This window comes from Trematomus bernacchii, unplaced genomic scaffold (assembly GCF_902827165.1).
Source record: "Trematomus bernacchii unplaced genomic scaffold, fTreBer1.1, whole genome shotgun sequence".
Lineage (NCBI taxonomy): Eukaryota > Metazoa > Chordata > Actinopteri > Perciformes > Nototheniidae > Trematomus > Trematomus bernacchii.
Genome location: NW_022987945.1, coordinates 35,001 through 50,000, shown reverse-complemented (window position 1 = coordinate 50,000; position 15,000 = coordinate 35,001). Strand labels below are relative to the sequence as shown.

Sequence of the window (15,000 nt, the reverse complement as noted above, 5' to 3'; positions counted from 1 at the left end):
GTGAGACACACACACACACACACACACACACACACACACACACACACACACACACACACACACACACACACACACACACACACACTGGTAAAGCACAATGAACAGAGTCACAGACTGGTACAGACTGTGATGACTCTCACAGCTGGACAGGAAACAGGAAGCTGCTGTTCTTCTTTATGAGGACATTCAACAACAACAATAACAAAGATAACAACGATAACAATAATACATGTTTTTTCTATAGAGGATGAACCGACCACAACAGTAAACATGTTAAATGGACTGTACTTCCACATGTTGACGGGCTGGGATCGAACCGGCACTTATCCTGGCCCCTCGTCAGTGACAAACACAGAACCCAGGTTCATAACCTCTCCACCACGATGGGGTGGTGGTTCCTGTAGAGCAGGGTTGGGAAACTTTTTTCCTCTCAAGGGCCATTTCAATTTTTTCAACATCCTCCGAGGGCCGTACAAATTATTGACCTCTGCTTAAAAACACTAAAATCACAGCCCATCCATTTTGCCTTTCTTTCATGCTGTGCAAAGAAAAAGCAACCTCTTAATCCAGATATCTAACCATGACTTTCCTATCCATGTGAACATGATTTAAGTGGGGGGGGGGACCTAACCTCCTCTAGGGGGGTCCGGGGACATGCTCCCCCGGGAAGAGTTTTTTTTAACTGTTGAAGTTGAAAGCATCAATCTGGTGCACTTTGAGAGCAACATGAGAGATCTATGGAAACATCTCTCAACATATGAAACAGAACTGGAAACAGATTTATTTTTCTTTATAGATATTTTACAAATCACTCTCCTCTCAAACTGTATTCTTGTTTATTAATAACAACTTTTTTTTACTGTCATATAGTATTTTATACCTGTTTACTTTATTCTCTTATTTTCACGTCACAGCTCTTAAACGGGGCTCCGCGCTGCAGTGGAAACGCGCCATAAGACACAGCCACGCAAAAACTGCGGCATGTGTACGGCTCCTTATGGGTACTGCAATTTGTGAAGTGCCGGACCCGCGTTCTGGTGCTCTCCGTCAGAACTGCACCCCTGTCAGACAAGACATATACCACGTGATGACACGTTAGGCTCGTGTTGTGTTCAAGGACCCTGACCGTGGCCAGGAAAAACAGGCACTCGCTTGTTTAATTTTTTTGCGGTCTAGATTTCTTTAATTTTCTTCTTTTTTGCGTGTGTTTATAAATTACCTCGAGGGCCGTACCAAATGGGGGGCCGGAGGTTCCCCACCCCTGCTGTAGAGCAGCGGTTCCTAACCTGTGGGCCCCTAGTGGTCCGTGGAGGCATTGCAAGAGGGCCGCCAAATTATTATTTTTTTATTACATTTACTTTAAAAAAAAATGTTGTACAGGCTAAAGACACAAACATGGACATAGCAATAACATATAGGAGATGACATTCCAATCTCAGACAAAAAGAAAACAAAAACAGAAGAAATAAAGATGCAGTCAGCAGGATCACTTCAATGTTTCACAAACAAAAAGATTGACAACCAAAAACACAACATGGCATATGTATTGTTCCTTTAATCCCACTCTTCGTTAGAGCTCATTATTTCCCACACCATGGCGTGTTGAGCCTTTGATTTCTTGTGGCAATAAGTTTTTTTCTAAATAAATTGAATTTTTAATCTACTCTTCAAACACCTTAAATTAAAATTAAAATTAAAAAATTACTTTAAAAATATGTATTTTAGCCAGAAGAATAGTTGTATTTATTAACTGTGTGCGGTCTTCATCAAGAAGCCCAAATAAAATATTAAAGGGTGTAAATGTAAATTCAATATTTGCCGCCAAATAATTTGCAAAACATTATGATTTGTGTGGAAACATTTCATTATTAAGATTTTTTATTTTTTAACCTCTTTTCCTTTCTCTTTCTTGATCCTCCTTAGCAACGGTCATTACAGTCCTTGACAGCAGTTTGTTCTACTGGATTTACAACGTGTCACATGTTCTGAATCAACCAATCAGAACTTTATTTAGCCTCCGTATTATTATGGTTGAATGTGGGCCGCACATTTTTAAGTGGGCCCTGAGTTGAAAAAGGTTGGGAACCGCTGCTGTAGAGCAGTGCTTCTCAAAGTGTGGTCCACTGGTGGTCCGTGAGCGCCCCCTAGTGGTCCGTGAGTATATTGGTACAATTTCACATTTGAAATAAAAACATACATTTAAGTTTTTTGCACTCTCGCGTGAATATCTCCGCAATGGAGCGAGCTTAAGTTTCACACCATCATCACACATGTTGCCACTTGTTTGTACCATTTTCAGGCGATTTGTAATCTGTTCTAGAAAAACGATGTGATTTTGGATATTTGTGGAGTTGGGTGGTCCGCGAGTGTTTTTTTATTAGTTAAGTGGTCCTTGGTATGAAAAAGTTTGAGAAACACTGCTGTAGAGGAACCTCTCCACCACGATGAGGTGATGGTTCCTGTAGAGCAGGGGTCAGCAAGTAAGTTTGGCCTTGGGACAATTTTTTTCTGAGCCACTAGATGGCAGGCTAGAACATAATCAAAGGCCAGAGCCTCTGGCTAGACCTACCCAAAGGGAGGATCGTCCTCTTTAGCCCCATTTCAGTGCCATGTTAAAAGCCAGGGCTATTATCTGTATTTTAACAGACTTATATTTTAAATTGCTTCTCGTTTTGCACCGTCCCGTTCAAATGAAATCGCCGTCAATCACTTTTCCATGCTCGCGCCAGGGCCGGGGGAGGTGTTACAAGGCTTGCATCTTGTGCTGCATTCCCTTGCACTCGGACATTAGGGATTTTCTCTCATAAATGTCCGATGAGCCAAAACTTTTCTTTCAAAACAAAGCTGCCAACTGGGGTGGCAGCTGGGGTGGCAGCATATGCACCGCCACCCCTCGCCCTCCATGATCAAGCGGCTTCTCCTATTTTGTTGTCAATGTTTTGATATCCTAAGTAAACATTACGTTTGAATGATTTAGTGAGCTGGTGTTATTTTTTTCAAACCACACACCGCATGTTGGCTATTTCAGCACCACGCGCTGTCCACCTACTTATTGATTACTGATCCACTATCAGCGTCAGTGCACCCCGCTGCCAGATTGTGCCTGTGCTGTGTGTCACTCTCAACATGGATAAAAGTACAATAAGCATTAGTCAGGTGTAGGTAGATTCTCTATTCGGACATTATAGCCTATACGTGCGACTGTCGGTCCAATATGGTAAACACAAATTTACTAAAAATTATATTTTATTTTTATTCTCAAAATAATTTTCCTGGCCAAATATTATTGCTGGCGGGCCACCAATGGCCCGTGGGCCGCCTGTTGCCGACCCATGCTGTAGAGGAAACTCTCCACCACGATGAGGTTATGGTTCCTGTAGAGCAGTGGTCACCAACCTTTTTAAGCCCAAGATCACCGACCTCGGCCTAGGTGAAAGGCGAGATCTACCTATTGCAGAATTGAGTGAAAAAGACGGCCCAGACAGTGCTTCCAATTTGAGGCCTTTTATATAGGCTGCATCTGAATTACTGTTACAATGAAGGCTCGATAATCAGCTCACGGCATATAGGCAGGGGTAAAGTGCTCTTTTTTATGAGTGGGGGGCGGACCTCACCTCCTCTTGGGGGTCCCCCGGGAATATATATTTTTAAATATTGAAGTTAAAAGCATCAATCTGGTGCACTTTGAGAGCAACATTAGAGATCTATGGATACCTCTCTCAGCACCCATATGAAACAGAACTGGAAACAGATGTTCTTTTTCTTTATGGATATTTTACAAATCACTCCCCTTTTAAACTGTATTCTTGTTTTACTGCCATATAGTATTTCATAGGTCTGTTTTTCATTTTTTCTCTTATTGTTTGTATAACTATCAGAGATGGGGTCGTTACTAAAAAAAAGTAATATATTACATATTACATATTACTTTAAAAAAAAGTAATATATTACACTACTTCGTTACTCTCTACATAAAGTAACTCGTTACTTTACTCGTTACTTTACTCGTTACTTTACTCGTTACTTTACTCGTTACTTTACTCGTTACTTAACTCGTTACTTAACTCGTTACTTTACCTTTACTCGTTACTTAACTCGTTACTTAACTCGTTACTTAACTCGTTACTTTACTCGTTACTTTACTCGTTACTTAACTCGTTACTTTACTCGTTACTTTACTCGTTACTTTACTCTCAGGGCCGGCCCGCCCCTCCCTACAGGCAGATCACGCAGACTGCTAAAGTTTCAAATGTTCTCTTTAGTTCAGTTTCCATTGTCGCATAAGACTGATCCAGATAGCTCTGACTATGGCTGTCCTCTGTCTCCTGCTATCTGTATTTAGCGCAGTATATCTCTGAACGATGCGATGGTGATTCCACTGTGCAAATGGGCAACATTACCTCTACTATGAAGGATGCTACAAGCCTGTCCATCTCTGCTTTGGTTACCGGCCCTCCAAATTCTAATTTGTGCTGCTTCGGAGTCGGCGGCGGCGCACTCACAACATCCTCACTCTGGGTTCGGGGGTCCTTAGCTATTAGCTTCACCTTAGCATGTGTTCTTTGCAGGTGTTTGTTGAGGTTTGACGTGGTGTTTGCAGCAGTGGATAACAGCTTCTGGCCTGGACACAGTTTGCACCTCACCGTCACATTCCTGTCTATTCTTCGGACGAACTCAAAATAATGGGCATACCTCCACCCCTCGAAAGTTATCGCTGACTCAGCCATGTTTATGCAGCACTGCACGTGGAGATGTCGACGCGCAAGATTACGTACATATGAACCTGCGGCGGAAACCCCTCTTGTCTGTCAGTGTGATTATGACTGATTTTATAAAAGTAACGAAGTAACGCGTGTCGGGGCAATGTTAGTAACTGTAGTGTGATTACTGAATTATAAAAGTAACGCGTTACACTACTCCGTTACCGACAAAAGTAATATTATTACAGTAACGCGTTACACCCAACTCTGATAACTATAATGATCATATGAAGGTGTGCCGCGGAAATAATCTTTTGAATAATTTGTGACAAAACCTTTTGAGACCCACTGAGATAACTTAGACTAAAGTGAACTATATCTAAACACTCAGAGAGTCCTTTAGCTCACCTGAGCCCCTCAGTCTGAGAGGAGAGGACTCTCCTCCAGCTTGTTGTGGAAACAGCTCCTTGTGTCCGTTAGTGCAGCTAGCTAACCAGATGCTAACATCACGGTCCCCGCTGGCACCGGTCCCTCTCTCTCCCTCTCTCCCTCTCTCCCCCTCTCTCCCTCTCTCCCTCTATCACACTAAATGCGCTATTGCCACACACACACACAGAGCCGAGCTTGAATGACACAAGCACACGTGTATTTCCATGCAACTCTCTGATTGGTCTGGTGTCTTGCCTCTGTTGCATTCACTGAACACGGGAAATTGCAGTCCTGCCGTCCTCTCTTGTGTCATGATGAGGTTCACATAAAGCACGGTTAATGTATTATATTATTGAGGTGTCTAAAATATACGTCAATCAAGTGGCACCTGCAAACGGGGTGGTGGATGATAGGTTTACATCTAAAAACTTATTTTTCAAACATTATTATTTTTATTTTATTTTTATTTCTTTTGTTACTTTTTTTTTTTAACGGTCCGCGATCTACCCGCACCACACTCGCGATCGACTGGTTGGCGACCACTGCGTAGAGGAACCTCTCCACCAAGATGAGGTTATGGTTCCTAGAGGAACCTCTCCACCACGATGAGGTTATGGTTCCTAGAGGAACCTCTCCACCACGATGAGGTTATGGTTCCCACCACTCTTTGTTTAAATTAACGTGTGGTTGGCGCTGTGTCGGGCATTTGAGTCCACCGTTCGTCTCTCCTGCTGCACCGCCGTCCCAGACTTCCTGTTTATACTGTTTATTGCGTGGTGTAACGCCTGTTCAGCCAATAGAAACCCCAACAGCATTTACTTTAAAAAAACAGTCACTTGCTCCTCGCCCAATCAGAGAGGCCGGTCATCATGCGTCAAATAAAACACTCACCTGTCTGTCTACCTGTTCATCTCTCTATCTGCTTGTCTACCTATCTTTGTCCAACTCGTTTGTCTCTAACCTGCCTGCCTGTACGGTACTGTTTTAAATGGAAGTTGTCTGAGGTCCTTACCACCAGCTGTAAGTAGTGTCTTTCTTTCTGTCCCAAATGTGCACAATGTAGTGACTGCTTTTCCTCTTTTTGTTTACTTAGTGTCTGTGTTATGTATAATAATGTGTAACGTTGCTGCCTTCTTGGCCAGGTCAGCATTGTAAATGAGATTTTATCTCAATGCTTTTATCTGGTTGAATTAAGGTTAAATAAAAAAATAAAAGAAAGTCTGTGTGCCTGTCTGTGTGCCTGTCTGTGTGCAGATGGATGAGATAAAGCTGAAGGACCGAGCGGTCAGTGTTCTGGACAAAGCTCTGGGTCTGCAGGCGGGTCACGCCCACCGCCTGCAGCTGCAGACGCAGGCAGCTGAGCAGCAGATCGCAGCACTGAGAGACGCTCAGAGGGGGGGGGCCAGCCCCAACACTAACCCCGACCTTAACACCTGTCCTCACCTTGTAAGCCCCGCCTCCTACTGCATTAACCCCACCCAATTCCTGTTTAACCACAGCATCCTAACTCTACTTCCTGTTTAACCTTCCTACTCACTGGATCACCAGGGCTGCGTTTCACTTCTCTTATTTTTCATTTCCTCGCTCCTCGGTCTCACCGGAAGTTGATTTGTCTGCGCCATCTTGAGTAGCGTCCCATGGCCTTATTTTTGCCGGAGGAGCGAGGAGCGATAATGGAGGAGCGATAACCGAGGAACCACCAGACCATCCTTCGGTGAAATCCTCAGAGACTCGCCCCGCCCCCTTACTGTGTATCGCTCACTGATTGGACGATGCAGCGCATGCACTGATCTGATGCTTCTTGACATGAGAGCAGTTTCCCAGCGGAGTGAAGAAAACACATGAAACTCACGGGACTCACTCCTCAGTTTATACTGTGTTCTGTTTCAATGAATGCATCATTCAGTTACAAATATGTGATATATCTGAACAACTAAGTGGACAAAGATCATTTTATTCATTTATTGGAAACATTTTCATGATCGCTTTTTTCGTTTTACATTTTCATTTATTGTCATTTCCATTCAGTCAGTCATGAAGTGCTATTTAACATGTTAATGTGCTACATATCCACACAAACAGACAAAGTGTGCAATCCAATGAATGTTCATCTAACTGGGTTTTGATAGATAACATATCTCTCTTTTTCTTCTCTGAGTTAATTTATTCCTATTGTGCACTCTAATCAATATTAATCTAACTCATGTTCGTTTATACATTTTAAGAATGGCGTTTATCTTTTTTGAGAATGAGTTCTTATTTAATGTATTTGGGTCTACAACAGATGATACACATGTTTGTGTCAGTAAATGTGTACTAACAGAGGCGGGGGTGTTTGTGAAAACAACGGGGACAGAGCTGCTGTCAGACGATCAGCTGTGCAGCGTCATCACAAACGGACGTGGCTTCACGTGACGCTCCGGAGGAAAGGACGTGGCTTCACGTGACGCTCCGGAGGAAAGGACGTCCCATTGCTCTGAAAACTAATTTCCCTGCTTCTCGTGGCTTCCTTGCGTCTCTCCATGCGTCCTGGTGGGAGGGACGCAAGAGAGGGACGCAAGGAATCCATTTAACCGAAGTGAAACGCAGCCCAGGTGATGAAACCAGTTTACGGCCTGGGCTCATTTGAATTACCCAGGTGTTAGTTAGTACTGAAGTATTTGTCTGCAGTCAAAGTTTACGACGACATCACCTGCACTCCCTAAAGCTCTGGCTGTGTTACTGCCCAACATGGGAGGAGGAGTTGAATCTCCTACTCTTGTAACTGTGTGTGTGTGTGTGTGTGTGTGTGTGTGTGTGTGTGTGTGTGTGTGTGTGTGTGTGTGTGTGTGTGTGTGTGTGTGTGTGTGTGTGTGTGTGTGTGTGTGTGTGTGTGTGTGTGTGTGTGTGTGTGTTTGTAGTCTCAGGAGGAACGGGACACTAGAAGGTTTCAGTTAAAAATCGCTGAGCTCAGCGCCGTGGTGAGGAAGCTGGAGGATCGGAACGCTCTGCTGTCGGAGGAACGCAACGAACTGGTACTGTGTGCAGTATTCACTATGTGTACTGTGTGCAGTGTTTACTGTGTGCAGTATTCACTATGTGTACTGTGTGCAGTGTTTACTGTGTGCAGTATTCACTATGTGTACTGTGTGCAGTATTCACTATGTGTACTGTGTGCAGTATTCACTGTGTGTACTGTGTGCAGTGTTTACTATGTGTACTGTGTGCAGTATTCACTGTGTGTACTGTGTGCAGTATTCACTATGTGTACTGTGTGCAGTGTTTACTATGTGTACTGTGTGCAGTATTCACTGTGTGTACTGTGTGCAGTATTCACTATGTGTACTGTGTGCAGTGTTTACTATGTGTACTGTGTGCAGTATTCACTATGTGTACTGTGTGCAGTATTCACTATGTGTACTGTGTGCAGTATTCACTATGTGTACTGTGTGCAGTGTTTACTATGTGTACTGTGTGCAGTATTCACTGTGTGTACTGTGTGCAGTATTCACTATGTGTACTGTGTGCAGTGTTTACTATGTGTACTGTGTGCAGTATTCACTGTGTGTACTGTGTGCAGTATTCACTATGTGTACTGTGTGCAGTGTTTACTATGTGTACTGTGTGCAGTATTCACTATGTGTACTGTGTGCAGTGTTTACTGTGTGTACTGTGTGCAGTATTCACTGTGTGCAGTATTCACTACGTGTACTGTGTGCAGTATTCACTGTGTGTACTGTGTGCAGTATTCACTGTGTGCAGTGTTTACTGTGTGTACTGTGTGCAGTATTCACTGTGTGTACTGTGTGCAGTGTTTACTATGTGTACTGTGTGCAGTATTCACTGTGTGTACTGTGTGCAGTATTCACTATGTGTACTGTGTGCAGTATTCACTATGTGTACTGTGTGCAGTATTCACTGTGTGTACTGTGTGCAGTATTCACTATGTGTACTGTGTGCAGTGTTTACTATGTGTACTGTGTGCAGTATTCACTATGTGTACTGTGTGCAGTGTTTACTGTGTGTACTGTGTGCAGTATTCACTGTGTGCAGTATTCACTACGTGTACTGTGTGCAGTATTCACTGTGTGTACTGTGTGCAGTATTCACTGTGTGCAGTGTTTACTGTGTGTACTGTGTGCAGTATTCACTGTGTGTACTGTGTGCAGTGTTTACTATGTGTACTGTGTGCAGTATTCACTGTGTGTACTGTGTGCAGTATTCACTATGTGTACTGTGTGCAGTATTCACTATGTGTACTGTGTGCAGTGTTTACTATGTGTACTGTGTGCAGTATTCACTATGTGTACTGTGTGCAGTGTTTACTGTGTGTACTGTGTGCAGTGTTCACTGTGTGTACTGTGTGCAGTATTCACTATGTGTACTGTGTGCAGTATTCACTATGTGTACTGTGTGCAGTATTTACTGTGTGTACTGTGTGCAGTATTCACTATGTGTACTGTGTGCAGTATTTGCAGTATGTTGTGTGTACTGTGTGCAGTATTCACTACGTTTACTGTGTGCAGTATTCACTGTGTGCAGTATTCACTACGTGTACTGTGTGCAGTATTCACTATGTGTACTGTGTGCAGTATTCACTATGTGTACTGTGTGCAGTATTCACTATGTGTACTGTGTGCAGTGTTTACTGTGTGTACTGTGTGCAGTGTTCACTGTGTGTACTGTGTGCAGTATTCACTATGTGTACTGTGTGCAGTATTCACTATGTGTACTGTGTGCAGTATTTGCAGTATGTTGTGTGTACTGTGTGCAGTATTCACTACGTGTACTGTGTGCAGTATTCACTGTGTGCAGTATTCACTACGTGTACTGTGTGCAGTATTCACTGTGTGTACTGTGTGCAGTATTCACTGTGTGCAGTATTCACTACGTGTACTGTGTGCAGTATTTACTGTGTGTACTGTGTGCAGTATTCACTGCGTGTACTGTGTGCAGTATTCACTGTGTGTACTGTGTGCAGTATTCACTACGTGTACTGTGTGCAGTATTCACTGTGTGTACTGTGTGCAGTATTCACTACGTGTACTGTGTGCAGTATTCACTGTGTGTACTGTGTGCAGTATTCACTACGTGTACTGTGTGCAGTATTCACTACGTGTACTGTGTGCAGTATTCACTACGTGTACTGTGTGCAGTATTCACTATGTGTACTGTGTGCAGTATTCACTATGTGTACTGTGTGCAGTATTCACTACGTGTACTGTGTGCAGTATTCACTGTGTGTACTGTGTGCAGTATTCACTACGTGTACTGTGTGCAGTATTCACTATGTGTACTGTGTGCAGTGTTTACTGTGTGTACTGTGTGCAGTGTTTACTGTGTGTACTGTGTGCAGTATTCACTGTGTGTACTGTGTGCAGTGTTTACTGTGTGTACTGTGTGCAGTATTCACTATGTGTACTGTGTGCAGTGTTTACTGTATGTACTGTGTGCAGTATTCACTGTGTGTACTGTGTGCAGTATTCACTATGTGTACTGTGTGCAGTGTTTACTGTATGTACTGTGTGCAGTATTCACTGTATGTACTGTGTGCAGTATTCACTGTGTGTACTGTGTGCAGTATTCACTACGTGTACTGTGTGCAGTATTCACTGTGTGTACTGTGTGCAGTATTCACTACGTGTACTGTGTGCAGTATTCACTACGTGTACTGTGTGCAGTATTCACTACGTGTACTGTGTGCAGTATTCACTGTGTGTACTGTGTGCAGTGTTTACTGTGTGTACTGTGTGCAGTATTCACTATGTGTACTGTGTGCAGTGTTTACTGTGTGTACTGTGTGCAGTATTCACTGTGTGTACTGTGTGCAGTGTTTACTGTGTGTACTGTGTGCAGTATTCACTGTGTGTACTGTGTGCAGTATTCACTGTGTGTACTGTGTGCAGTATTTGCAGTATTTTGTGTGTACTGTGTGCAGCTGAAGCGGCTACGGGAGACGGAGAGTCAGTTCCTGCCTCTGCTGGATAAGAACCGGCGTCTGAGCAGGAAGAACGAGGAGATGGCACTATCGCTGCGTCGCCTCGACAACAAGCTGCGCTTTGTCACGCAGGAAAACATGGAGATGGTAGCTATGGTAACCCCTCACCCTTTACCTCACACCTGGTAGCTATGGTAACCCCTCACCCTTTACCTCACACCTGGTAGCTATGGTAACCCCTCACCCTTTACCTCACACCTGAAGGGTCGTAGGTTGTTGTGATTTATCGACATGTTTATGATTTATTTACATATTTCAGCGGAGACCGAATTCTTTGAATGACCTGGACCGCAGCCGCTCCAGTTACCATGGTTACAGCCAGGACGAGAGGGAGATGGAGTTTCTACGGTTACAAGTTCTGGAGCAACAACACGTCATCGACGACCTGTCAAAGGTGAAGTACTGTTACACACATATAACTATATACTACATACATTCTGTTGTACAGTACTCACAGTATGACTTCTACATTGTGTTCTACAGTACTCACAGCATTACTGCTATATACTGTGGTACAGTACTCACAGTATGACTACTACATACTGTTATACTAACAACAGCTCTAACCTCTGTGTGTGCGTTCCAGGCTCTGGAGACAGCGGGTTATGTGAAGAATGTTATCGTTAGTATTTCACTTCAACTACCTCACAAAGAAAACTACAGAAAAAAAACATTACTCTAATTACTATGTAAAATATATTCAATCAACCCAAACAAAGGAGATTGTAAATAGTGTGTGTGTGTGTGTGTGTGTGTGTGTGTGTGTGTGTGTGTGTGTGTGTGTGTGTGTGTGTGTGTGTGTGTGTGTGTGTGTGTGTGTGTGTGTGTGTGTGTGTGTGTGTGTGTGTGTGTGTGTGTGTGTGTGTGTGTGTGTGTGTGTGTGTGTGTGTGTGTGTGTGTGTGTGTGTTTCCTGCAGGAGAGAGACATGTTGCTGAGGTACAGACGCCAGGATTCAGTCAGGAGGAAACGGACCTTCAGAGCCTGCAGGGTGAGGGTTCACAGTAATACTGATAGTACTACTATTAAAACTGACATTAGTACTTTTGCTGTTACTAGGCGCGTCTGTAGGGACTTGAGGTTCCAGTCCCAGTAACGTTGTCTCCCTCTCAGGTCATAGAGACGTTCTACGGCTACGATGAAGAAGCTTCTGTGGACTCTGATGGATCGTCTTTGTCGTTTCACACCGACAGAACTCCAGATACAGAGCCAGAGGAGGTACACACACACACACACACACACACATTGTTGTTAACAGGATTAGTCACAGAGAACCCGCCTTCTCACTCCCATGTTCCTGTTCCAGGTGTGTGTGCGCGAGGAGGCAGAGTTCCGTTTCCGTCAGCTGACTCAGGAGTACCAAGCTCTGCAGAGAGCTTACGCTCTGCTGGCAGAAACCAGCGGGGGAACCTACGATCCTGAGAAGGAGATCCGGGTGGGTTCTAACATCTGTGGTCAAAAAACCGGATTCTAACATCTATGATCTTACACAGACAGGGTTCTAACATCTGTGAACAACCAGACAGGGTTCTAACATCTGTGAAGAAACAGGGTTCTAACAGACAGTGTTCTAACAGACAGGGTTCTAACAGGTGAATGGTTCTACTCTGTGTTTCAGAACAGAGAACAGCTGCTGAGTGAAATCAGTCGATATCAAACCAGAGTCGCCGATCTGGAGTCAGCACTGAAGCAACAAGGACTGGTAACACACACACACACACCACACACACACACACTGGGAAACTTAAAGCTAATTTTTTTCAGTTTGGAGAAAAACATGCAGACTCTTGGCTCTACCTGACTGACCTGACGAAAAACTTAGAACATAGAACGTAGACAGTAATCTGAGAGGTTCGAGATGTGAATATTGTGCATTCAATGTTCTGTCCCTCAGGATGTGCAGTGGGTGGAGGAGAAGCAGGCGTTGTATCATAGGAACCAGCAGCTGGTGGAGAAGGTGAGGCAAACTGTACATGATCACATGATCATTCAGTATTATCACCATTATCTATGACGACAGTAATTTAAGCTAACACACACTATACACTGAAGCTAACGCACACTATACACTGAAGCTAACGCACACTATACACTTAAGCTAACTCACACTATACACTGAAGCTAACGCACACTATACACTGAAGCTAACGCACACTATACACTGAAGCTAACGCACACTATACACTGAAGCTAACGCACACTATACATTGAAGCTAACACACACTATACACTGAAGCTAACACACACACACTATACACTGAAGCTAACGCACACTATACACTGAAGCTAACGCACACTATACACTGAAGCTAACGCACACTATACACTGAAGCTAACACACACTATACACTGAAGCTAACGCACACTATACACTGAAGCTAACGCACACTATACACTGAAGCTAACGCACACTATACACTGAAGCTAACGCACACACTATACACTGAAGCTAACGCACACTATACACTGAAGCTAACGCACACTATACACTGAAGCTAACGCACACTATACACTGAAGCTAACGCACACACTATACACTGAAGCTAACGCACACTATACACTGGGTGTTTCTCAATCGCGAGTAAAGCTGCTTCAGAGCCACTATTTCAAGCATACTACGTCATCGAGTGCTGCCGAAGTACTGTTCCAATCTCCAGTATACTTGGAAATCTACCGAGCCCGGCGTACTCCGTTTGGAGAAATATCGAGTGTGCACATGAGTAGACTTCGCGGTCTTAAAATCCCCACAATGCTTTGCGCACGGACCAATTTCCCCAAATTTGTGGCGGAAGATGTAAGAGGCGGGGCCTCTCATATGACGCACACCTGCACACTTACTAGCGTGTTCCTCTCTTTGTTTTCCGAATGCCAGGAAGTATTCTTGACTCGCTTCTGAAGCAAGATGCTCGGCAGACATGTGCTACCAAGCAAGCGTACTCGCGATTGAGAAACACCCACTGAAGCTAACGCACACTATACACTGAAGCTAACACACACTATACACTGAAGCTAATGCACACTATACACTGAAGCTAACACACACTATACACTGAAGCTAACACACACTATACACTGAAGCTAACGCACACTATACACTGAAGCTAATGCACACTATACACTGAAGCTAACACACACTATACACTGAAGCTAACGCACACTATACACTGAAGCTAATGCACACTATACACTGAAGCTAACGCACACACTATACACTGAAGCTAACGCACACTATACACTGAAGCTAACGCACACTATACACTGAAGCTAACGCACACTATACACTGAAGCTAACGCACACTATACACTGAAGCTAACGCACACTATACACTGAAGCTAACGCACACTATACACTGAAGCTAACGCACACTATACACTGAAGCTAACGCACACTATACACTGAAGCTAACGCACACTATACACTGAAGCTAACGCACACTATACACTGAACCTAACGCACACTATACACTGAAGCTAACGCACACACTATACACTGAAGCTAACGCACACTATACACTGAAGCTAACGCACACTATACACTGAACCTAACGCACACTATACACTGAAGCTAACGCACACTATACACTGAAGCTAACACACACTATACACTGAAGCTAACACAGTCTCAAAACATTCTGGATGTAGTTTATAGCAGTGTTAGGTAACTGACTCCATGTGGGGGGGGGGTTCTCAGGGTTAGGGTTAGGTAACTGACTCCATGTGTGTGGGGGGGGGTTCTCAGGGTTAGGGTTAGGTAACTGACTCCATGTGGGGGGGGGGTTCTCAGGGTTAGGGTTAGGTAACTGACTCCATGTGGGGGGGTTCTCAGGTGAGGCAGATGGAAGCTGAAGAGATGCAGCTGGAGAACGAGATCCAGGACATCAGAGACCAGAACGAAC

General features: G+C 43.9%; 1 protein-coding gene across 1 annotated transcript in view; it reads left to right on the top strand.

Moving 5' to 3' along the window:
- The window catches only part of jakmip3 (Janus kinase and microtubule interacting protein 3), a 26,994-nt gene that overhangs the window by 2,126 nt on the left and 9,868 nt on the right, over window positions 1-15,000 (top strand). The window contains exons 5-15 of the mRNA XM_034115681.1: window positions 6,384-6,575; window positions 8,030-8,143; window positions 11,047-11,202; window positions 11,366-11,500; window positions 11,693-11,728; window positions 12,024-12,095; window positions 12,218-12,322; window positions 12,411-12,539; window positions 12,723-12,806; window positions 12,999-13,061; window positions 14,931-15,000. The exon at window positions 14,931-15,000 is cut by the window's right edge and continues 29 nt beyond it. Coding sequence (XP_033971572.1) covers window positions 6,384-6,575; window positions 8,030-8,143; window positions 11,047-11,202; window positions 11,366-11,500; window positions 11,693-11,728; window positions 12,024-12,095; window positions 12,218-12,322; window positions 12,411-12,539; window positions 12,723-12,806; window positions 12,999-13,061; window positions 14,931-15,000 — 1,156 coding nt within the window. The remainder of the gene's footprint in view (window positions 1-6,383; window positions 6,576-8,029; window positions 8,144-11,046; window positions 11,203-11,365; window positions 11,501-11,692; window positions 11,729-12,023; window positions 12,096-12,217; window positions 12,323-12,410; window positions 12,540-12,722; window positions 12,807-12,998; window positions 13,062-14,930) is intronic.